Source organism: Tursiops truncatus, chromosome 4 (assembly GCF_011762595.2).
Source record: "Tursiops truncatus isolate mTurTru1 chromosome 4, mTurTru1.mat.Y, whole genome shotgun sequence".
NCBI classification, from domain to species: Eukaryota; Metazoa; Chordata; class Mammalia; order Artiodactyla; family Delphinidae; genus Tursiops; species Tursiops truncatus.
The window spans coordinates 88,685,172-88,710,136 of record NC_047037.1 but is presented as its reverse complement, the minus strand read 5'-3'; the positions used below and the strand labels follow the sequence as shown (position 1 = coordinate 88,710,136).

Genomic DNA, 24,965 nt, shown 5'->3' with positions numbered 1-24,965 from the left:
ATTAAGGATGACTAAAACCATGAAATACAGGTACTGAGTATTTCAGGAATGCCCTTTTAGACACCATGAGTGTATGTTTCTCCTTTCTATCAGAACCTTGACTTTTGTTTAAAAGTTTGGTCATAGATAACTTTAAAAATCAGATAACATTTATGCAAGGTCTAAGGTTGTCTAAGGTTGGCGGTGTCCATTCCCAAACATTATTTGTTGTTATGGGGAAGACTTCAGACCTCCTCCCCACATTCCAGGATAGCTTCTCAGCTGTCATGGTGGAAAGTGGAGTTGAAGCCATGTCAGCATCACTGAAACCCTTGCTGTGTTATTCTAGGTGAATTTTCCTGGTCCCAAATTATTAGTCATACTACCTGGTGAGCAACTGATGATCACAGTGATGCTATTTAAATGTATAACTTTCCAAGCTTCTAGTAATTGTTGACCTGGTCCAGATTTTCTTCAGCTATAATTGCTAGGCCCCAATCCCACTCCTTTTGCTAAGGCTCTGGGATTCCATTGTGTTTTCCTACTTAACCTTTAAGAAAGCTTTCTTTGAACATAAAAGAAGAGAATGCTGAGTTTGATGCTATAAGAAAGTCAGGCAAGCACCCTTGACTTGTAAATTGGCTTATAAATTAGAGACTTTTCTTTTTTACATTTACTCTATTAAGATTTTGAATGACAAAAACTTATGAGAATAAAAATATTTGGGAAAGTGAGTTGAGCAATAAATTCAAGGTATTTCAAACAGTTTTCACTCTGAAAGTCTGACGAGCTTATTGCTCAAGTCCCTTTAATAGAGGCTTTCCTAGTATCTTATATGTCTTCCCTAGTAGTTATTACAGTTTGGTTTTCATTTGTGTATCTGATTATTTGATTAATATCCATTGTCCCCACTAAATCTCTATGATGGTTATCTTTTTTCTCACCATTCAAACTCTAGAGCCTAACACAGCCTGATATATCATAGGTGCTTAATAAATATTAATGGGCAAGGAGAGAGAATGCTCATCAGGATTTTGCTAAAAAAAAGGCTCAAACTTTCAATGGAGGTTTGCTTCATAATTGACAATTACTTCATGAACTTAGACTGTAAACTGTAAAAATTTGCTTCTTGATTTAAAGTGCTTGTGTTCTAAGCATTATCTATTATGAACTATCTTTTTTTTTAAACCTTTCTTTCTCTAAACATGGGTTTATAACCTTTATGTTATAATCTAATTAAGCCTTGTTTAAACTGGATTCATGAGTGAAGCTGGTTATTTTTAGTTATAATATTTATTGGTGCAATGTAAAAAATCTTCTGATTTTTCTTAGTCTCAGTCTGATATTTGTTAGTTACATTACATTTGCAATTATATATCTAATTTTTTTCTTTATGTATCATAGGAATTGCTCTACAGTCAATAACGGGCAGTCAACGTAAGTATGTTTAAAAACCAAATGCCTAAGTGACCTTTCAACCCAGGATAGCTAAGGGGCACCTATAGATTTTTACTTGGTCAGATAAACTGTATGATAAACTGTAATTGTTTGTTATAAGATCGGAAAATTTTATGGTCAGATTACTACTGGTCAGCTGAATCTAGTATGAGCCTTTATTCTGCCTTTGTCTTAGTGCACATGCCCTAGTGTTTACCCTAACAGAGTATTTTAACTTTTGACACACAGGGCACTTCAACAGGCAAAAATGCCTACCTGCTTGCTCTACCTGCTCATATATGCTACTGTTTAGCTTATGTAACTTTTATCTGGTTAACTATCCATTGTTAAGCTATATACTTTTCTGCCAGGTGGTAAGTTGCTAATTTTTTTATTTCCATTTATGTACTGTTGGGTTTTTTAAAATGGAATTCAAATTTTGCAATTAAAATTATACTTAAGAAAGTAACACCATGGGTTTTGTTTGGAGTAAAATTATACTTAAGAAAGTAACACAATGGGTTTTGTTTGGACCATCTGTGACCAGTCACATGAAGTCCACAAGTTTAGGTATTGAATCTCTAGAGCAGTGTCAAGGATCATGGTATCAAGGAAGTCACATAATTGGGGACTGATACCCTTTAATAACCTTTGATTATAAAAAAGAAGAAAAAAGGGAAAAAAAAACATCTAGCTTTTCCTTCTCTTTATGTTTCAGACTTATGCCCTAAAATAATACTAGTTGCAATATTTAATAAGGTCAATGTCAGGATACTCAAAAACTTAGTATTTAGAATTGACTTAAGTTCTACATTATCTGTATCTATAGTCTGCTTAAGATAACAGTCAAGTATCTTAGCATTTGAGTTTATATTGATTGGTTTCAGGCTAGTATATGTACCTGTTATTTGGTCATTGATAAATGGGCATTTTATTTTCATTTAGTATTTGAACAGAGTAAGATGTCTTCTATTTCTGGGGTGGTGTTATGGGGGTAGTAAATATATTCAAAATAGTGATAAGAGGCTAAAATTATATGCATCCAGACTTTGAGTGTTTTGGTTTTAATATTTAGGTATTGAAATAGAAGAGTTACAAAATGAAGAAGAAGAACTAAGTCCACCTCTTATGGAGTACAATATAAATGTGAAATCAATCCCTGAAATACAGTTAGCAGAAATGAATAAAGATGGGGCATCGATACCCAGTGAATCTTCAACAGAATCTATTAAAGATCTCCAGGAAGTATAACTGCTCATTAATATTTGAATTAGAAGAACTTAAGGCTTTTAGCTTGTTGCATGTGCTATTCTTAAAGCCTCCCAGACAATCTTAATTTATATTTATCAAAGTGTTTACACAGAGCTTGAATTGGAATGGTTCTTTTCCCAATACTTTCTTCCATAATCTTTCCTGCCTTAGCCATATATTTTGGCAGCATTTATTGAACACTTATTATGTGCCTGGCACATGTTTCTTCATCCTGAGTGGTACAATGGATGTGGGAGGTTAACAGAAAGTAGAAGAAAGCATAGTGGGGAATAGAAGGAGAGAGAAAGAAAGAGAAAACAGGGATATTTCAATGCTGTTTACACAGAGGTGGAATTAAAACCATCCAGGATGTATTTCTTTACAGATAAGTGGTAACAGATATTATGTAGTCACTAAATTCTTCCTAGGCTTAATTTTTCATCTAATGGACCTGAATATGTTGATTTTTTTTAAGGTGCCTTCCTCCTCTGTTACTCATGCATGCACGTGTGCAAGTGAGGACCTCTGAGCTCTTTTCAGTAGCCTACTTATTGACATTATATGTTGTTCCTTTATACATCAGTGATTTCTCAAGCAGAAAACTGAGATTAAAATTAAGATGAAAATAATTTTCCATAGAATCTAGAAGGAAAGTATGGTCTATATTAGAAGATAAAAGATCCCAGTGGTTAGAGGAAATACATTTTGTAAAGTAATCCATTGTGCAGTTTGAATTGCATATTAAATAAATGATTTATTTCTTATCTATCAGGTTAAGAGTAAACCAAAGAAAAAGAAAAAGACCAAGAATAAAAAGGTAAGAGGCTATATTAGTGTTATAATAGAGGAATGTCTGATTATGAACACTTAGGTTTAATACATTGTTTTACTATTAGTTAGAACTTAAAATTAGTCCAAGTAGACATGTAGCACAAATGACTTATAAATGTTCATAGCTTATTGAATATATGATTATAGAGAAGTCTATATATGTTAGATTCTGAAAATGATTTAAACTTACAGTATGCCCTACTTTACTTCCTTAAATCATAATATATACATTTAAATATATAAGTAAAGAAACTGAATTAGTCACTTGGAAATTTCACTAATTTCTGTGTACGACTCTCATTTTAAAAAAATGCCTACTCTTTTTTTTTTTTTTACATCTTTATTGTTGCTTTACAATGGTGTGTTAGTTTCTGCTTTATAACAAAGTGAATCAGTTATACATATATTCCCATATCTCTTCCCTCTTGCGTCTCCCTCCCTCCCACCCTCCCTATTCCACCCCTCTAGGTGGTCACAAAGCACCGAGCTGATCTCCCTGTGCTATGCGGCTGCTTCCTACTAGCTATCTATTTTACGTTTGGTAGTGTATATATGTCCATGCCACTCTCTCACTTTGTCACAGCTTACCCTTCCCCCTCCCCATATCCTCAAGTCCATTCTCTAGTAGGTCTGTGTCTTTATGTAGGTTCTTCATGACATTTTTATTCTTAAATTCCATATATATGTGTTAGCATACGGTATTTGTCTTTGTCTTTCTGACTTACTTCACTCTGTATGACAGACTGTAGGTCCATCCACCTCATTACAACTAGCTCAATTTCGTTTCTTTTTATGGCTGAGTAATATTCCATTGTATATATGTGCCACATCTTCTTTATCCATTCATCTGATGATGAACACTTAGGTTGCCTACTCTGTTTTAAACACAGCTTCTTTTCATATTTTTACAGATAAGTTCAGAAGCATTTTTCAAAACCTAAGAAATCTTGATTTTCTCCTTTGTGTCTAAGACTCTTCCAACAATGCAGTAATGTACAAAAATGATACAAATCCAAGAAGCTTCTTTATGCCTCTTCCTGTTATTTGAGAGTTGTAAAATGAACAAGTTATGATCTGTAGCGCAGTTTTAGCAAGAAGTCTCTTAATAGCTTGAAAAATTACAAGAGAAAGTCAAGAGTATTTTTTTATTGGCTTAATTCTTTAAAGTTAAGACTTTATTATTTTAGAGCAGTTTTTTTGGTTTAGAGCAAAATTATGGGGAAGATACAGAGATTTCCCATATACCTCCTGCCCCCACACATGCACAGCCTCTTCAACCAACATTCCCCAGCAGAGTGGCACATTTGTTACAATTGAGGGACCTAAATTGATATATCATAATTATCCTAAGTCCATATTTTACATTTTGGTTCACTCTTGTTGTACATTCCTATGGATTTGGACTCAAGATAATTTTTTTATTAAGCATATAGCTAACCGCTATGCTATGTAAACTTTACTGTGAAAAATGTTATTTTCTGGCTTGAAACATATATTTAAAGTCTAGATTATATTATAAACTGAGAATATTTGCCCAACTACAATCTGATAAGTTCATGTTATTAGTCATTTAGAAGTATACACAAACTTTAGTCATAAATGAAATTTTACACAAATGAAAGTAAATTTACAAAATACTTACTGAGGTACAGAACAAAATAAAGATTATTTTATACTCTGATCAGTAAAATATCAATATAATTTTCAAATTTATCAAAAGTTATTTTGAAAATTAATTTTTTAAAATAAATTTTGTTTTTAAAAGACATGAGTACAAATGTTTTTTCTTACTTTTAGACCATTCATATATAATAAAATGCAACCTGATTCATTAGTTTAGCTGCTATTTTTTATTTTTGCCAAAGCATTGGTAAGTCCCAGGTCTAATACTGCATAAGGCTGACCAAGTAAATCTACAGCTATTAGACCACAAATCTAAGCTCCAAGTGTTACAGTGTGTCTCTTCCTTACTTCCAAAAGATTAAAATATGTTAATACTTGGATTCTCAATTTTAGCTAAATGGAAAGCCCCACTTCTATATCAAATTGAAATTAAATAGGGAATAAACATAAGCAGAAATAATGTAAATGCTACTTAAAATTTATACACTAGTAATATTAAAAATTTCTTATTAAAGTCAGCAACTATCTAGGAATTTTTTTGTTTTCTTTAAACATCCTAAGTTTACTTCCAATTTATTTTATTAAAAAAATTGAGATACTTTGAAAACAAACTAATTTTATCAAGATAAAATTTCAGCATCAGAAGAGAGATCTTGTATCTTATATCTTTTATCGACATTTGAAGTATAAACCTAAAAAATGCTTAAAATTTTTCATATGACTATTTCATATACAATAGTCCTCCTAGTCATATACTCAATTACTGTTATAGAAGCAAATAATTGTCTAGTATAATGTAAGCAACCAATTATAAAAAGCTGAGTCAATCAAATTCTCTTATCAAGAGTTCTCCTCACGAAAACTTCTAGCATATAGAAGTTTGTGTTATACAGAGTGACTATAAAGTCCTTATGTGTGAAATTATGTCCTCTCTTAATTATTTGATTTTCAGCATGTCTACCTAATAATAGTTGAGGTCCTAAAAACACCTATCAGGGATTCTCTGGATGAAGATGATGAAAAAGTAAAATTTGTGTAGCAAATAGAGGGGACAATAAGATAATTTCTGCCTCTTCTAATTAGTGTGTATAGAGGTGTAAATAACTCCTTTGAGAGTTCATTAGTTCTTTCTTCCCAATTCCATTCCCTGCTCAGAGGGACTGAGGGTTAGGAATAGAAAAGGAAGGTAAAGCAGATAGCAGAAATATAGAATGCTTTGAGATTGAAACCTTGGGGAAAAAAGAAATATGGCAGGAAATAAATCAGGCTTTTCAAAGTGGATGTCACCTCTAAAGGGAAGTTGCTAGATGCATGTAAGACAGGCATGAAGTTGTCCTGGAAAGAGCTTAAAAGGAGTTTTAGAAATACAGGTATCTCATGCTTTTCGAAATTCACTTTACGCCACTTCGTTTTTTATGAAAGACCTGCATTAGTATCTGTTTGTGCTAACCAAAAGAAATCTGAAGAGGATTTTTGCTTATACAAAAAAAAGGTACAGACTAACCTCATTTTATTGCACTTTGCTTTATTGCACTTTGCACATACTGTATTTTTTACAAATTGAAGGTTTGTGGCAACCCTGCGTCAAGCAAGTCTATTGGCACCGTTTTCCCAACAGCATTGACTCACTTTGTGGTTCTGTGTCGCATTTTGGTAATTCTCACATTTCAAACTTTTTCATTATTATTATTTTATTATGGTGATCTGTGATCAGTGATCTTTTTTTTTAGGTATAGTTGATTTACAATATTATATTAGTTTTGAGTATACAACAGTGATTCAAAATTTTTATTGATTATACTCCATTCAAAGTTATTATAAAATATTGGCTGTATTCCCTGTGCTGTACAATATATCCTTTTAGTTTATTTATTTTATACATAGTAGTTTGTACATCTTAATCCTCTACCCCTATAATGTCCCTCCCCACTTCCCTCTCCCCATTGGTAACCACTAGTTTGTCTTCTATATCTTTGAGTCTGTTTCTGTTTTGTTATATTTATTCGTTTTATTTTTTAGATTCCAAATATAAATGATACCATATAGCATTTGTCTTTCTCTGTCTGACTTATTTCACTAATCATAATACTCTCTAGGTCCATCCATGTTGTTGCAAATGGTAAAATTTCATTCTTTTTTATGGCTGAGTAGTATTCCATTGTGTATATATACCATATTTTCTTTACCCATTCATCTATTGATGGACGCTTAGGTTGCTTCCATATCTTGGCTAGCATAAATAATGCTTATGAACATTGTGGTGCATGTATCTTTTCAAATTAGTGTTTTTATTTTCTTTGGCTGTACACTCAGGAGTGGAATTGCTGGATCATGTGGTAGTTGTATTTTTGGTTTCTTGAGGAACCTCTGTACTGTTTTCCATAGTGGCTGCACCAATTTCCATTCCTACCAAAGGTGTACAGTGTTCCTTTTCTCCACATCCTTGCTGACATTTGTTAATTGTGGTCTTTTTGATTATAGCCATTTTGACACATGTGAGGTGATATCTCATTGTGGTTTTTTTTTTTGCGGTACGCGGGCCTCTCACTGTTGTGGCCTCTCCCGTTGCAGAGCACAGGCTCCGGACGCACAGGCTCAGCGGCCATGGCTCACGGGCCCAGCCACTCCACGGCATGTGGGATCTTCCCAGACTGGGGCACAAATCCGTGTCCCCTGCATCAGCAGGCAGACTCTCAACCACTGCGCCACCAGGGAAGCCCCTCATTGTGGTTTTGATTTGCATTTCTCTGATGATTTGCAATGTTGAGCATCTTTTCATGTGCCTGTTGGCCATCTGTATGTCTTCTGAAGAAAAGTGTCTATTCAGGTCTTCTGTTCATTATTTAATCAGGTTGTTTTTTGTTTTTTTTTTAATATTGAGTTGTATGAACTGTCTGTTTTGGATATTAAACCGGTTTTGGTCATATCATTTGCAAATATTTTCTCCCATTCAGTAGGTTTCTTTTCATTTTGTTGATGGTTTCCTTTGCTGTGCAAAAGCTTTTAACTTTAATTAGGTCCCATTTGTTAATTTTTGCTTTTCTTCCCTTTGCCTTAGGAGACAGATCCAGAAAATATATTGCTACAATTTTTGTCAAAGAGTGCTCTGCCTATGTGTTTTTCTAGGGGTTTTATAGTTTCTGGTCCTAAATTTAAGTCTTTAATCCATTTTGAGTTTATTTTTGTATATGGCATGAGAAAATGTTCTAATTTCAGTCTTTTACATGTAGCTGTTCAGCTGTTCCAGCACTACTCATTGAAGAGAATGTCTTTTCCCCATTGCATATTCTTGCCTCCTTTGTCATAGATTACTTGACCATAAGTGTGTGGGTTTATTCCTGGGTGGCTCTCCATTCTATTCCTTTGATCCATGTGTCTGTTTCTTTGCCAGTACGATACTGTTTTGATTACTGTAGCTTTGTAGTACAGTCTGAAGTCAGGGAGCATGATACCTCCAGCAATGTTTTTCTTTCTCAGGATTGCTTTGGCTATTCAGGGTCTTTGAATTTTCATACAAATTTTAGAATTATTTGTTTTAGTTCTGTGAAAAATGCCATTGGTATTTTGATAGGAATTGCATTGAATCTGTGAATTGCTTTGGGTTGTATAGTCATTTTAACAATATTAATTCTTCCAATCTGTGAACATGGTATATCTACCCATCACTTTGTGTTATCTTCAATTTCTTTCATCAGTATCTTTAGTTTTCCAAGTACAGGCCTTTTACCTCCATGTATTTATTCCTAGGTATTTCATTCTTTTTGATGCAATGGTAAATGGGATTGTTTTCTCAATTTCTCTCTCTGATATTTCTTTGTTAGTGTAGAGAAATGCAACAGATTTCTGTATATTAATTCTGTATCCTGTGACTTTACTGAATTCATTGATGAGCTCTAGTAGTTTTCTAGTGGTGTTTTTAGGGTTTTCTATGTATAATATCATGTCATCTGCAAACAGGAACAGTTTTACTACCTCCCTTCCAATTTGGATTATTTTTCTTTCTTTTTCTTGTCTGTGGCTAGGACTTCCAAAATTGTGTTGAATAGAACTAGCAAGAGTGGGCATCATTGTCTTGTTCCTGATGCTTTCAGCTTTTCACCATTGAGTATGATGTTAGCTGTGGACTTATCATAGATGGCCTTTATTTTGTTGAGGTATATTCCCTCTGTACCTACTTTGTGGAGAAATTTTATCATAAACGGATGTTGAGTTTTGTCAAAAGCTTTCTTTACATCTATTGGGATGATCATATGATTTTTATTCTTCAGTTTATTAATGTGGTATATCACATTGATTGATTTGTGGATAGTGAACCACCTTTGCATTCCTGGGATAAATCCCACTTGAAGTGATCAGTGATCTTTGGTATTACTATTGTAATTTTTATATTTTGGGTTGCCACAAACCATGCCCATTACAAGATGGCCACCTTAAAAGATAAATGTGTGTATTCTGACTGCTCCACTGACCAGCTATTCCCTCATCTCTCTCCCTCTCCTTGGGTTTTCTTATTCCCTGAGATACAACAATATTGAAAAAGACCAATTAATAACCCTACAAAGGCCTCTAAGTGTTCAAATGAAGGGAAGAGTTGCAGGTCTCTCACTTTGAATCAAGAGCTAGAAATGATTAACCTTAGAGAGGAAGTTATGTTGAAAGCTGGGATAGGCCAAAAGCTAGGCCTGTTGTGCCAAACAGTTAGCCAAGTTGTGAATGCAAAGGAAAAGTTCTTGAAGTAAATTAAAGAGCTACTCCAGTGAACACAGGAATGGTAAGGAAGTGAAACAGCCTTATTGCTGATAAGGAGAAAATTTCAGTATTCTGGATAGAAGATTAAACCAGCCACAACATTGCCTTCAACCAAAGCCTAATCTAGAACAAGGCCGTAACTCTTTTCAATTCTGTAAAGGCTGAGAGAGGTGAGGAAGCTGCAGAAGAAACGTTTGAAGCCAGCAGAGGTTGGTTCATGAGGTTTAAGGAAAGAAGCTATCTCCATAACTTCAGAGTACAAGGTGAAGCAACAAGCACTGATGCAGAAGCTGCAGCAAGTTATCCAGAAGATCTAGCTAAGACAATTAATGAAGGTGACTATACTAAACAATAGATTTTTCAATGTAGACAAAACAGCCTTCTATTGGAAGAAGATGCCATCTAGGGCTTTCATAGATGAAGAGAAGTAATACCTGGCTTCAAAACTCCAACACACAGGCTGACTCTCTTGTTAGGGAATAATGCAGCTAGTGATTTTAAGTTGAAGCCAGTACTCATTTGCCATTCTGAAAATCCTAGGGTCCTTAAGAATTATGCTAAATCAACTCTGTCTGTACTCCCGAAATGGAACAACAATGCCTGGATGACAACACATCTCTTTACAACATGATTTACTAAATATATTAAGCCTACTGTTGAGAGCTACTGCTCAGAAAGAAAGATTTCTGGATGTCGGTTCAAGATGGTGGACCACAAGCACGTGTGCTCACTCCCTCTTTCGAGAACACCAGAATTACAACTAACTGCTGAACAATCATTGACAGGAAGAACTAGAACTCACCAAAAAAGATACCCCACATCCAGAGACAAAGGAGAAGCTGCAATGAGACAGTAGGAAGGGTGCAATCACAATAAAATCAAATCACATAACCGCTGGGTAGGTGACTCACAAACTGGAGAACAATTATACCACAGAAGTCCACCCACTGGAATGAAGGTTCCGAGCGCCACGTCAGGCTTCCCAACCTGGGGGTCCGGCAATGGGAGGAGGAATTTGCAGAGAATCAGACTTTGAAGGCTAGTGGGATTTGACTGCAGGATTTTGACAGGACTAGGGGAAACAGAGACTCCACTCTTGGAGGGCACACACAAAGTAGTGTATGCATAAGGACCCAGGGGGCAGGAGCAGTAACCCCATAGAAGGCTGAACCAGACCTACCTGCTACTGTTGGAGGGACTCCTGCAGAGGCAGGGGATGGCTGTGGCTCACCACGGAGACAAGAACACTGGCAGAAGAAGTTCTGGAAAGTACTCCTTGGCGTGAGCCCTCCTGGAGTCCACCATTAGCCCCACCAAAGAGCCTATAGCCTCCAGTGCTGCGTTGCCTCAGGCCAAACAACCAACAGGGAGGGAATTCAGCCCCACCCAGCAGCACACAGGCAGATTAAAGTTTTACTGAGCTCAGCCCACCACAGCAACACCCAGCTCTACCCACCACCAATCCCTCCCATCAGGAAGCTTGCACAAGCCTCTTAGATAGCCGCATCCACGAGAGGGCAGATAGCAGAAGCAAGAAGAACTACAATCCTGCATCCTGTGGAACAAAAACCACATTGACAGAAAGACAGGCAAAATAAAAAGGCAGAGGGCTATGTACCAGATGAAGGAACAAGATAAAACCCCAGAAAAACATTTAAATGAAATGGAGATAGGCAACCTTCCAGAAAAAGAATTCACAATAATGATAGTGAAGATGATCGAGGAACTCGGAAAAAGAATGGAGGCAAAAATTGAGAAGATGCAAGAAATGTTTAACAAAGACCTACAAGAATTAACAAAAATATACCTAGAAGAATTAAAGAACAAACAGACATGAACAATATAATAACTGAAATCAAAAAATACACTAGAACGAATCAGTAGCAGAATAACGGAGGCAGAAGAACAGATAAGTGACCTACAAGACAGAATGGAGGAATTCACTGCCATAGAAGAGAATAAAGAAAAATGAATGAAAAGAAATGAAGGCAGCCTAAGAGACCTCTGGGACAACATTAAACCCATCAACATTTGCATTATAGGGGTCCCAGAAGGAGAAGAGAGATAGAAAGGACCTGAGAAAATATTTGAAGAGATTATAGTCAAAAACTTCCCTAACATGGGAAACAAAATAGCCACCCAAGTCCAGGAAACGCAGAGAGTCCCAGGCAGGGTAAACCCAAGGAGAAACATGCTGAGACACATAGTAATCAGATTGACAAAAATTAAAGACAAAGAAAAATTATTAAAGGCAACAAGGGAAAAATGACAAATAACATACAAGGGAACTCCCATAAGGTTAACAGCTGATTTCTCAGCAGAAACTACAAGCCAGAAGGGAGTGGCACGATATATTTAAAGTGATGAAAGGGAAGAAGCTGCAACCAAGATTACTCTGTTCAGCAGGGATCTCATTTAGATTTGACAGAGAAATCAACAGCTTCACAGACAAGCAAAAGCTAAGAGAATTCAGCACCACCAAACCAGCTCTACAACAAATGCTAAAGGAACTTCTCTAAGTGGGAGACACAAGAGAAGAAAAAGACCTACAAAAACAAACCCAAAACAATTAGGAAAGTGGTAATAGGAACATACATATAGATAATTACCTTAAGCATGAATGGATTAAATGCTCCAACCAAAAGACACAGGCTCACTGAATGGATACAAAAACAAGACCCATATATGTGCTGTCTACAGGAGACCCACTTCAGACCTAGGACACATACAGACTGAAGGTGAGGGGATGGAAAAAGATATTCCATGCAAATGGAAATCAAAAGAAAGCTGGAGTAGCAATACTCGAATCAGATAAAATAGACTTTAAAATAAAGAATGTTATAAGAGACAAGGAAGGACACTACATAATGATCAAGGGATCAATCCAAGAAGAATATATAACAGTTATAAATAGATATGCACCCAACATTGGAGCACCTTAATACATAAGGCAAATACTAACAGCTATAAAAGGGGAAATCAACAGTAACACAATAATAGTGGGGGACTTTAACACCTCACACCAATGGACAGATCATCCAGACAGAAAAATAACAAGGAAACACAAGCTTTAAATGATACAATAGACCAGATAGATTTAATTGATATTTATAGGACATTCCATCCAAAAATAGCAGATTACGCTTTCTTCACAAGTGCACATGAACATACTCCAGGATAGATCACATTTTGGGTAACAAATCAAGCCTTGGTAAATTTAAGAAAATTGAAATCATATCAAAGCATCTTTTCTGACCACAACACTATGAGATTAGAAATAAATTACAGGGAGAAAAATGTAGAAAAGCACAAGCACATGGAGGCTAAACAATCCGTTAATAAATAACCAAGAGATCACTGAAGAAATCAAGGAGGAAATTAAAAAATACCTAGAAACAAATGACAATGAAAACACGATGGCCCAAAACCTCTGGGATAAAGCAAAAGCACTTCTAAGAGGGAAGTTTATAGCAATACAGTCCTACCTCAAGAAACAAGAAAAATCTCAAGTAAACAACCTAACCTTACACCTAAAGCAATTAGAGAAAGAAGAACAAAAAAAATCCCAAAGTTAGCAGAAGGAAGGAAATCGTAAAGATCATATCAGAAATAAATGAAAAAGAAATGATGGAAATGATAGCAACGATCAATAAAACTAAAAGCTGCTTCTTTGAGAGGATAAACACAATTGATAAACCATTAGCTAGACTCATCAAGAAAAAAAGGAAGACTTAAATAAACAGAATTAGAAATGAAAAAGGAGAAGTAACAATGGACACTGCAGAAATACAAAGCATCATGAGAGAATACTACAAGCAATTATATGCCACCAAAATGGACAACCTGGAAGAAATGCACAAATTCTTAGAAAAGCACAACCTTCCGAGACTGAACCAGGAAGAAATACAAAATATAAACAGACCAATCACAAGCACTGAAATTGAAACTGTGATTAAAAATCTTCCAACAAACAAAAGCCCAGGACCAGATGGCTTCACAGGCGAATTCTATCAAACATTTAGAGAAGAGCTAACACCTATCCTTCTCAAACTCTTCCAAAATATAACAGAGGGAGGAACACTCCCAAACTCATTCTATGAGGCCACCATCACCCTGATACCAAACCAGATAAAGATGTCACAAAGAAAGAAAACTACAGGCCAATATCATTGATGAACATAGACACAAAAATCCTCAACAAAATACTAGCAAACAGAGTCCAGCAGCTCATTAAAAGTTTCATACACCATAATCAAGTGGGGTTTATCCCAGGAAAGCAAGAATTCTCAATATTCGCAAATCAATCAATGTGATACACCATATTAACAAATTGAAGGATAAAAACCATATGATCATCTCAAGAGATGTAGAAAAAGCTTTTGACAAAATTTAACATCCATTTATGATAAAAACCCTGCAGAAAGTAGGCATAGAGGGAACTTACCTCAACATAATAAAGGCCATATATGACAAACCCACAGCCAACATCACAGCCAACCCATAGCCACAGTTCTCAATGGTGAAAAACTGAAACCATTTCCACTAAAATCCGGAACAAGACAAGGTTGCCACTCTCACCAGTATTATTCAACATAGTTTTGGAAATTTTATTTATTTTTTATTTTTTATTTTTTTTACGGTACGCGGGCCTCTCATTGCTGTTGCCTCTCCCGTTGCGGAGCACAGGCTCCGGACGCGCAGGCTCAGCAGCCATGCCTCACGGGCCCAGCCGCTCCGCAGCACGTGGGATCCTCCCGGACCGGGGCACGAACCCGTGTCCCCTGCATCGGCAGGCGGACTCTCAACCACTGCGCCGCCAGGGAAGCCCAGTTTTGGAAATTTTAGCCACAGCAATCGGAGATAAAAAATAAAAGGAAGCCAAATCGGAAAAGAAGAAGTAAAGCTGTCACTATTTGCAGATGACATGATACTATACATACAGAATCCTAAAGCTGTCACCAGAAAACTGTTAATCAATAAATTTGGTAAAGTAGCAGGATACAAAATTAATGCACAGAAATCTCTTGTACTCCTATACGCTAATGATGAAAAATCTGAAAGATATATTAAGGAAACACTCCCGTTTACCATTGCAACAAAAAGAATAAAATACCTAGGAATAAACCTACCTAAGTAGACAAAAGAACTGTATGCAGAAAACTATAAGACACTGATGAAAGAAATTAAAGATGATACTAACAGATGGAGAGATACACCATGTTATTGGATTAGAAGAATCAACATTGTGAAAATAACTATACTACCCAAAGCAATCTACAGATTCAATGCACTCCCTATCAATCTCCCAGTGGCATTTTTCACAGAACTAGAACAAAAAATCTTAAAATTTGTATGGAAACACAAAACACCCCAAATAGCCAAAGCAATTTTAAGAAAGAAAAATGGAGCTGGAGGAATCAGGCTCCCTGACTTCAGACTATACTACAAAGCTACAGTAATCAAGACAGTATGGTACTGACACAAAAACAGAAATATAGATCAATGGAACAGGATAGAAAGCCCAGAGATAAACCCACACACATATGGTCACCTTATCTTTGATAAAGGAGGCAAGAATATACAATGGAGAAAAGACAGTCTCTTCAATAAGTGGTGCTGGGAAAACTGGACAGCTACATGTAAAAGAATGAAATTAGAACACTTCCTAACACTATACACAAAAATAAACTCAAAATGGATTAAAGACCTAAATGTAAGGCCAGACACTATAAAACTCTTAGAGGAAAACATAGGCAGAACACTGTATGACATAAATCACAGCAAGATCCTTTTTGACCCACCTCCTAGAGAAATGGAAATAAAAATAAACAAATGGGACCTAATAAAACTTAGCCTTTGCACAGCAATGGAAACCATAAACAGGATAACCCTCAGAATGGGAGAAAATATTTGCCAATGAATCAAGAGACAAAGGATTAATCTCTTAAATATATAAACAGCTCACGTAGCTCAATATTAAAAAAAAAAATCCAAAAATGGTCAGAGGACCTAAATAGACATTTCTCCAAAGAAGACCTACAGATGGTCAAGAGGCACATGAAAAGCTGCTCAACATCAATAGTTACTAGAGAAATGCAAATCAAAACTACAATGAGGTATCACCTCACACCAGTTAGAATGGGCATCATCAGAAAATCTACAAACAACAAATGTTGGAGAGGGTGTGGAGAAAAGGGAACCCTCTTGCACTGTTGGTGGGAATGTAAATTGATGCAGCCACTATGGAGAACAGTATGGAGTTCCTTAAAAAACTAAAAATGGAATTACCATATAACCCAGCAATCCCACTACTGGGCATATACCCTGAGAAAACCATAATTCAGAAAGACACATGCACCCCAGTGTTCATTGCAGCACTATTTACAATAGCCCGGAGATGGAAACAACCTAAGTGCCCATCATCGGATGAATGGATAAAGAAGATGTGGTACATATATACAATGGAATATTACTCAGCCATAAAAAGGAACAAAGTTGGGTCATTTGTAGAGATGTGGATGGACCTAGAGAGTGTCATACAGAGTGAAGTAAGTCAGAAAGAGAAAAACAAATATTGTATATTAGGGCATATATGTGGAATCTAGAAAGGTGGTGCAGATGAACCGGTTTGCAAGGCAGAAATAGAGACAGAAATGTAGAGAACAAACGTATGGACACCTGAAGGGGGAAAGTGGGCAGTGGGTAGTGGTGAGATGAATTGGGAGATTGGGATTGACATATATACACTAATACATATAAAATAGATAACTAATAAGAACCTACTGTATAAAAAATAAAATAAATTCAAAAAAATAAAGTAAAACAAAAGACAAAGATTTCTTTCAAAATGTTACTGCTCATTGACAATGTACCTGGTCACTGAGGAACTCTGATGGAAATGTACAGTGAGATTAATGTTGTTTTCATGCCTGCTAACACAGCATCTGTTCTGCCGCCTGTGGATGAAGGAGTCACTTGGACTTTCTGGTCTTATTATTTAAGAAATACATTTTGTGAGGCTGCAGTTACCATAGGTAGTGAGTCCACTGATGGATTTGGGCAAAGTCAATTGAAAACATTCTGGAAAGGATTCACCTTTCTAGATGCCATTAAAAATATTCATAATTCATGGGAAGAAGTCAAAATATCAACATTAACAGGAGTTTGGAAGAAGTTGATTCCAGCCCTAATGGATGAAACTGAAGGATTTAAGATTTCAGTAGAGGAAGTAATTGCACATGTGAAAATAGCAAGAGAACTGGAAATAGAAGTGGAGCCTGAAGATGTGACTGAATTGCTGCAATCTCATGATAAAACTTTAATGGATAAGGAGCTGCTTCTTACAGATGAGCAAAGAAAGTAGTTTCTTGAGATGGAATCTACTCCTGGTGACAGTGCTGTAACAACTGTTGAAATGACAACAAAGGATTAAAATATGACAGAAACTTAGTTGGTAAAGCAAGGGCAGGGTTTGAGAGAATTGACTCCAATTTTGAAAGTCCTACTGTGGGTAAAATGCTGTCAAACAGAGAAATCATTCATAAAAGGAAGAGGCAATTAATGCAACAAACTTCACTGTTGTCGTATTTTAAGAAATTGCCACAGCCATTGCAACGTTCAGCAACCATCACCCTGATTAGTCAGCAGCCATCAACATCAAGGCAAGACCATCTACCAAAGCAAAGACTACAGTTTGCTGAAGGCTTAGATGATGGTTAGCATTTTTTAGCAATAAAGTATTTTTAAATTAAGGTGTACACATCTTTTAAGACATAAGGCTATATTGCACACTTAATAGCCTGCAGTATAGTATAAACATATATGAACTGGGAAACCAAAAAATTCATGTGACTTGCTTTATTGCAATATTCACCTTATTGGGGTTGTCTGGAACCGAACCTTCATTACCTCTGAGGTATGCCTGTAATTGCTTCTTCACTTTATGCCATTTCAGTTTATGAAAGGTTCCAAAGGAATGCTCTACTTTGGGATAGCGGGGGAACCTATACTTAATTATACTAGATATGTTCATTATGAACAATCAAAGGTCTTTTCAACTTAGTTATTCAATTACACTAGAACCAAGGCAGGAGTTGATAATTCTAAATTGTAAAATCAAATTGGCACTGGACATTGAACAGACAATGAAATGCAAAAATCTTCTTAGTATACAGACAATAAAACAAAACAAATTAGTAAGTATATCATGGAATCTGTGGGGAAAGAGGCCTGAAGTTTCTTGTAAACAAGGTGGTAGAAATTAATACTGTAATTTATATGACAGTAATTGATACTCAATAGAAAGGTGATATATAAGAGTAATTAATACTCTTTAGTATGTTAACTGTCATTGATATTATAATAGGTTGCCGTTATAGTTTTATTTTTAATGAAAATAAAATATAGGGCTGTTTAATATTTCCTCCCAATTCTGATCTCCCTAACACTTTTTCCCTATAAGATTCTTAATATATCAATCTGCTTTCTCTTTACATGTAGACTTTCAAGAACTCTTGTAATTAGTATTGGATTCTGTAAATGAAAATTACATACACAATTGCAATATCTGTCCCAAGATATTGCAATAGACACAAACTCTGCCACAACACTTACTTCCAATATCTGAATCAGTGATTTTCAAGTTGTGTTTCATGACTCAGTGGTAGATTATAAAATCAATTTGGTGCGTCACAACTATCATTTTAAAAAAAGAAATAGAATTAGTATGAATAAAAAGAATTTCAGAGTTCATCACTCATTGTCTTAGTTCGGGCTGCTATAGCAAACTACCATAAAATGCGTGGCAAAAACAACATTTCTCACGGTTCTGGAGGCTGGAAAATTCAAGATCAAGGTGCCAGCAGATTCAGTGTCTGGTGAAGGCTGTCTTCTTAATTTGCAGACAGCTACCTTTTCATTGTATCATCACACGTTGGAGAAAGTGATCAAGCATGCACAAGCAAGCAAGCTAGCTCTCTGGTCTCTTCTCATAAGGGTGCTAATCCCATCATGAGGACTCCACATCCTCTAAACCTAATTACCTCCCAATGGCCATACCTCCAGTTACCATCACACTGGGGGTTAGGGTTTCAACCTAAGAATTTTGGAGGCACACAAACATGCAGTCCACAACACACATAATATGAGTAAGGTTTATTTCATGGGACTTATATTTCAGTTTTATGCTTATGTATAAAAATATATATGTAAGTACATTTGAGTTAGAATGTAAATTATATTTCTTATTTTGGTTGTGGTCAAAAAGCTTGAGAAATGCTGACCTAAATGCAGTTAGATCACTGTGCTGTATCAACATAGTTGATACATAATACTAATTCTTGATGTTATTTTTCAGAATAAGGAATCTAAAGAAGAGCAAGTGTAAGTATTAGTTTATTTAATTTTTAAATCTGTCTTAGTACTGTCAAAGTGTGCTTTGCCAGAATGACACAGCCTTGCTTTAGAACGTGTTCTCACTAAGAGAAGAATAGACAGGTTTTTTTTGTCTTAATAAGTTGTCAGTTTTTTTTAACTGAAAGTGACAAAAAGTTAAATTATCGTTTATTTTGGGAGAATAGAATCTCTTGGCATTTTCCTATCAATGTATGGCTACTCAAGAGTCATCCAATGCTAACTGCTTTCTTCAAGGGCTAAATTTGGTTCCAGTATAAAATCCTTTAAAATATAGTCTAGATTGTAGTTAGCCAAATATAGACTAAGTTAAACTTAACCTTAAAGGCAGATTATTGTTTGTCCCAGTGACCCCTTTTATAAAAGAGTTTGGTTTGGTTTGGTTTGTTTAATAAACCTGAGATGTTTGTTTGGTTTTTTTTAACCCCAGTTGTTAATGGTGAATTTTGAACCTTTACTGGAAACCTTTTAATGTCTAAAGAACATTGAGAGCTATATTCTACAACCATATGATTAATGACAGTGTAGTAGAGGAAGGAAGTGGGGGAGACATTCAATAAAGAGATCATTATACCCACCAAAGAGTTGTTAACTGAAAATTAGTTACTTTAGAGAACTCTCTGTGAGGACATAATTAAGATAACTTTAAAATGGTAACAAGAACATATTTTGGTAACTTTAAAGCCATCGATTTTGATATTTTCTCATTGATTAATGGACATGATCCACTCGGTAAGTTAACAGTTCATCATCCAAGATGGGTTTTCACTTTCTTTGTCAACAAGTTGAGCCACTAATGCAATAGGTTTTTTTCTTTGTTTGTTTGATTTTGCGGTACGCGGGCCTATCACTGTTGTGGCCTATCCCGTTGCGGAGCACAGGCTCTGGACGCGCAGGCTCAGTGGGCATGGCTCACAGGCCAGCTGCTCCACGGCATGTGGGATCTTCCCAGACCAGGGCACGAACCCGTGTCCCCTGAATCGGCAGGCGGACTCTCAACCACTGCACCACCAGAGAAGCCTTTCTTTTTTTTCTATAGAGCGGCTTATTAGTTATCCATTTTATACATATTAGTGTATCTATGTCAATCCCAATCTCCCAATTCATCCCACCACCCCTCCCGCCACTTTTCCCCCTTGGTGTCCATACATTTGTTCTCTGCATCTGTGTCTCAATTTCTGCCCTGCAAACCAGTTCATCTGTACCATTTTTCTACGTTCCACATATGTGTTTATACATGATATTTGTTTTTCTAACTTACTTCACTCTGTATGACAGTCTCTAGGTCCATCCACATCTCTACAAATGATCCAATTTCGTTCCTTTTTTATGGCTAAGTAATATTCCATTGTATATATGTACCACATCTTCTTTATTCATTCATCTGTCAATGGGCATTTAGGTTGCTTCCATATTCTGGCTATTGTAAATAGTGCTGCAATGAACACTGGGGTGCATGTGTCTTTTTGAATTATGGTTTTTTCTGGGTGTATGCCTAGTAGTGGGATTGCTGGGTCATATGGTAATTCTATTTCTGGTTTTTTAAGGAACCTCCATATTGTTCTCCATAGTGGCTGTATCAATTTACATTCCCACCGACAGTGCAAGAGGGCTCCCTTTTCTCCACAACCTCTCCAGCATTTGTTGTTTGTAGATTTTCTGATGATGCCCATTCTAACTGGTGTGAGGTGATTACCTCATTGTAGTTTTGATTTGCACTTCTCTAATAATTAGTGATGTTGAGCAGCTTTTCATGTGCTTCCTGGCCATCTGTATGTCTTCTTTGGAGAAATGTCTATTTAGGTCTTCTTCCCATTTTTGGATTGGGTTGTTTGTTTTTTTAATATTGAGCTGCATGAGCTGTTTATATATTTTGGAGATTAACCCTTTGTCCGTTGATTTGTTTGCAACTATTTTCTCCCATTCTGAGGGTTGTCTTTTCATCTTGTTTGTAGTTTCCTTTGCTGTGCAAAATCTTTTAAGTTTCATTAGGTCCCATTGGTTTATTTTTGGTTTTATTTCCATTACTCTAGGAGGTGGATCAAAAAAGATCTTGCTGTGATTTATGTCAAGGAGTGTTCTTCCTACCTTTTCCACTAAGAGTTTTATAGTGTTCTGTCTTACATTTAAGTCTGTTATCCATTTTGAGTTTATTTTTGTGTATGGTGTTAGGGAGTGTTCTAATTTCATTCTTTTACATGTAGCTGTCCAGTTTTCCCAGCACCACTTATTGAGGAGACTGTCTTTTCTCCATTGTATATCCTTGCCTCCTTTGTCATAGATTAGTTGACCATAGGTGCATGGGTTTGTCTCTGGGCTTTCATTCCTTTTCCATTGATCTATATTTCTGTTTTTGTGCCAGTACCATATTGTCTTGATTATTGTAGCTTTGTAGTACAGTCTGAAATTCGGGAGCCTGATTCCTCCAGCTCCGTTTTTTTTCCCTCAAGACTGCTTTGGCTATTCGGGGTCTTTTGTGTCTCCATACAACTTTTAAGATTTTTTGTTCTAGTTCTGTGAAAAATGCCATTGGTAATTTGATAGGGATTGCGTTGAATCTGTAGATTGCTTTGGGTAGTAGAGTCATTTTCACAATGTTTATTCTTCTAATCCAAGAACATGGTATATCTCTGCATCTCTTGGTATCTTTAATTTCTTTCATCAGTGTCTTATAGTTTTCTGCATACAGTTCTTTTGTCTTCCTAGGTAGGTTTATTCCTAGGTATTTTATTCTTTTTGTTGCAATGGTAAATGGGAGTGTTTCCTTAATTTCTCTTTCAGGTTTTTCATCATTAGTTTATAGGAATGTAAGAGATTTCTGTGCATAAATTTTGTATCCTGCAACTTTACCAAATTCATTGATTAGCTCTAGTAGTTTTCTGGTGACATCTTTAGGATTCTTTGTGTATAGTATCATGTCATCTGCAAATGGTGACAGTTTTACTTCTTTTCAAATTTGTATTCCTTTTATTTCTTTTTCTTCTCTGATTGACGTGCCTAGGACTTCCAAAACTATGTTGAATAATAGTGGTGAGAGTGGACATCCTTGTCTTTTTCCTGATCTTAGAGGAAATACTTTCCGTTTTTCACCATTGAGAATGATGTTTGCTCTGGGTTTGTTGTATATGGCCTTTATTATGTTGAGGTAGGTTCCCTCTATGCCGACTTTCTGGAGAGTTTTTATCACAAATGGGTGTTGAATTTTGTCAAAATCTTTTTCTGCATCTGTTGAGATGATCATATGGTTTGTCTTCTTCAATTTGTTAATATGGTGTATCATATTAATTGATTTGCTTATATTGAAGAATCCTTGCATCCCTGCGATAAATCCCATTTGATCATGGTGTATGATCCTTTTAATGTGTTGTTGGATTCTGTTTGCTAGTATTTTGTTGAGGAATTTTGCATCTATATTCATCAGTGATATTGGTCTGTGATTTTCTTTTTCTGTAGTATCTTTGTCTGGTTTTGGTATCAGGGTGATGGTGGCCTCATAGAATGAGTTTGGGAGTGTTCCTTCCTGTGCAATTTTTTGGAAGAGTTTGAGAAGGATGGGTGTTAGCTCTTCTCTAAATGTTTGATAGAATTCACATGTGAAGCCATCTGGTCCTGGACTTTTGTTTTTTAGAAGATTTTTTTTTCTTTTTTTTTTTTTTGCGGTACGTGGGCCTCTCACAGTTGTGGCCTCTCCTGTTGCAGAGCACGGGCTCCGGACGTGCAGGCTCAATGGCCATGGCTCACGGGCCCAGCCACTCTGTGGCATGTGGGATCTTCCCGGACCGGGGCACGAACCCATGTCCCCTGCATCGGTAGGCGGACTCCCAACCACTACGCCACTAGGGAAGCCCCTTTTGGAAGATTTTTAATCACAGTTTCAATTTCATTCCTTGTGATTGGTCTGTTCATATTTTCTGTTTCTTCCTGGTTTAGTCTTGGAAGGTTATACCTTTCTAAGAATTTGTCCATTTCTTCCAGGTTGTCCATTTTGTTGGCATAGAGTTGCTTGTAGTAGTCTCTTAGAATGCTTTGTATTTCTGCCATGTCTGTTGTAACTTCTCCTTTTTCATTTCTAATTTTATTGAATTGAGTCTCTCCCTCTTTTTCTTGATCAGTCTGGCTAATGGTTTATCAATTTTGTTTATCATCTCAAAGAACCAGCTTTTAGTTTTATAGATCTTTGCTATTGTTTTCTTTGTTTCTGTTTCATTTATTTCTTCTCTGATCTTTATGATTTCTTTCTTTCTGCTAACTTTGGGTTTTGTTTGTTCTTCTTTCTCTCTTTCCTTTAGGTGTAAGGTTAGGTTGTTTATTTGAGATATTTCTTGTGTCTTGAGGTAGGCTTGTATAGCTATAAACTTCCCTCTTAGAACTGCTTTTGCTGCATCCTATAGGTTTTGGATCATCCTGTTTTCATTGTCATTTTCTCTAGGTATTTTTTGATTTCCTCTTTGATTTCTTCAGTGATCTCTTGGTTATTTAGTAACGTATTGTTTAGCCTCCATGTGTTTGTGTTTTTTACGTTTTTTTCCTGTAATTGATTTCTAATCTCATAGCATTGTGGTCATAAAAGATACTTCATATGATTTCAATTTTCTTAAATTTACTGAGGCTTGATTTGGGACCCAGGATGTGATCAATCCTGGAGTATGTTCCGTGCGCACTTGAGAACAAAGTAATCTGCTGTTTTTGGGTGGAATGTCCTATAAATATCAGTTAAATCTATCCGGTCTGTTGTGTCATTTAAAGCTTGTGTTTCCCTGTTAATTTTCTCTTTGGATGATCTGTCCATTGGTGTAAGTGACGTGTTAAAATCACCCACTATTATTGTGTTACTGTCGATTTCTTCTTTTATACCTGTTAGCAGTTGCTTTATATATTGAGGTGCTCCAATGTTGGGTGCATATATATTTATAATTGTTATATCTTCTTCTTGGATTGATGCCTTGATCATATGTAGTGTCCTTCCTTGTCTCTTGTAACATTCCTTATTTTAAAATCTATTTTATCTGATATGAGTATTGCTACTCCACCTTTTTTTTGATTTCCATTTGCATGGAATATCTTTTTCCAACCCCTCACTTTCAGTCTGTATGTGTCCCTAGGTATGAAGTGGGTCTCTTGTAGACATCATATATATGGGTCTTGTTTTTGTATCCATTCAGTGAGCCTGTGTCTTTTGGTTGGAGCATTTTATCCATTTACATTTAAGTTAATTATCGATATGTATGTTCCTATTACCATTTTCTTAATTGTTTTGGGTTTTTTTGTATAGGTCCTTTTCTTCTCTCGTGTTTCCCACTTAGAGAAGTTCCTTTAGCATTTGTTGTAGAGTTGGTTTGGTGGTGCTGAATTCTCTTAGCTTTTGCTTGTCTGTGAAGCTTTTGATTTCTCTGTCAAATCTGAGTGAGATCCTTGCTGGCTAGAGTAATCTTCGTTGTAGGTTCTTCCCTTTCATCACTTTAAATATATCATGCTGCTGCCTTCTGGCTTGTAGAGTTTCTGCTGAGAAATCAGTTATGGGAGTTCCCTTGTATGTTATTTGTCATTTTTCCCTTGCTGCTTTCAATAATTTTTCTTTGTCTTTAATTTTTGCCAATTTGAGTACTATGTGTCTCAGCATGTTTCTCCTTGGGTTTATCCTGTATGGGACTCTATGTGCTTCCTGTACTTGTGGCTATTTCCTT

At 36.1% G+C, this 24,965-nt stretch overlaps 1 protein-coding gene across 4 annotated transcripts in view; it reads left to right on the top strand.

The window, feature by feature from the left end:
- The window catches only part of DZIP3 (DAZ interacting zinc finger protein 3), a 121,889-nt gene that overhangs the window by 62,362 nt on the left and 34,562 nt on the right, over positions 1 to 24,965 (top strand). For all 4 annotated transcript variants that reach the window (XR_002173832.3, XM_019922836.3, XM_019922838.3 and 1 more), the window contains exons 15-18: positions 1,384 to 1,416; positions 2,492 to 2,661; positions 3,440 to 3,484; positions 19,226 to 19,251. Coding sequence is in view for 3 of the 4 variants with exons in the window: in XM_019922836.3 (XP_019778395.1) it covers positions 1,384 to 1,416; positions 2,492 to 2,661; positions 3,440 to 3,484; positions 19,226 to 19,251 (274 nt within the window). In the remaining variant the exon portion in view is untranslated. The remainder of the gene's footprint in view (positions 1 to 1,383; positions 1,417 to 2,491; positions 2,662 to 3,439; positions 3,485 to 19,225; positions 19,252 to 24,965) is intronic.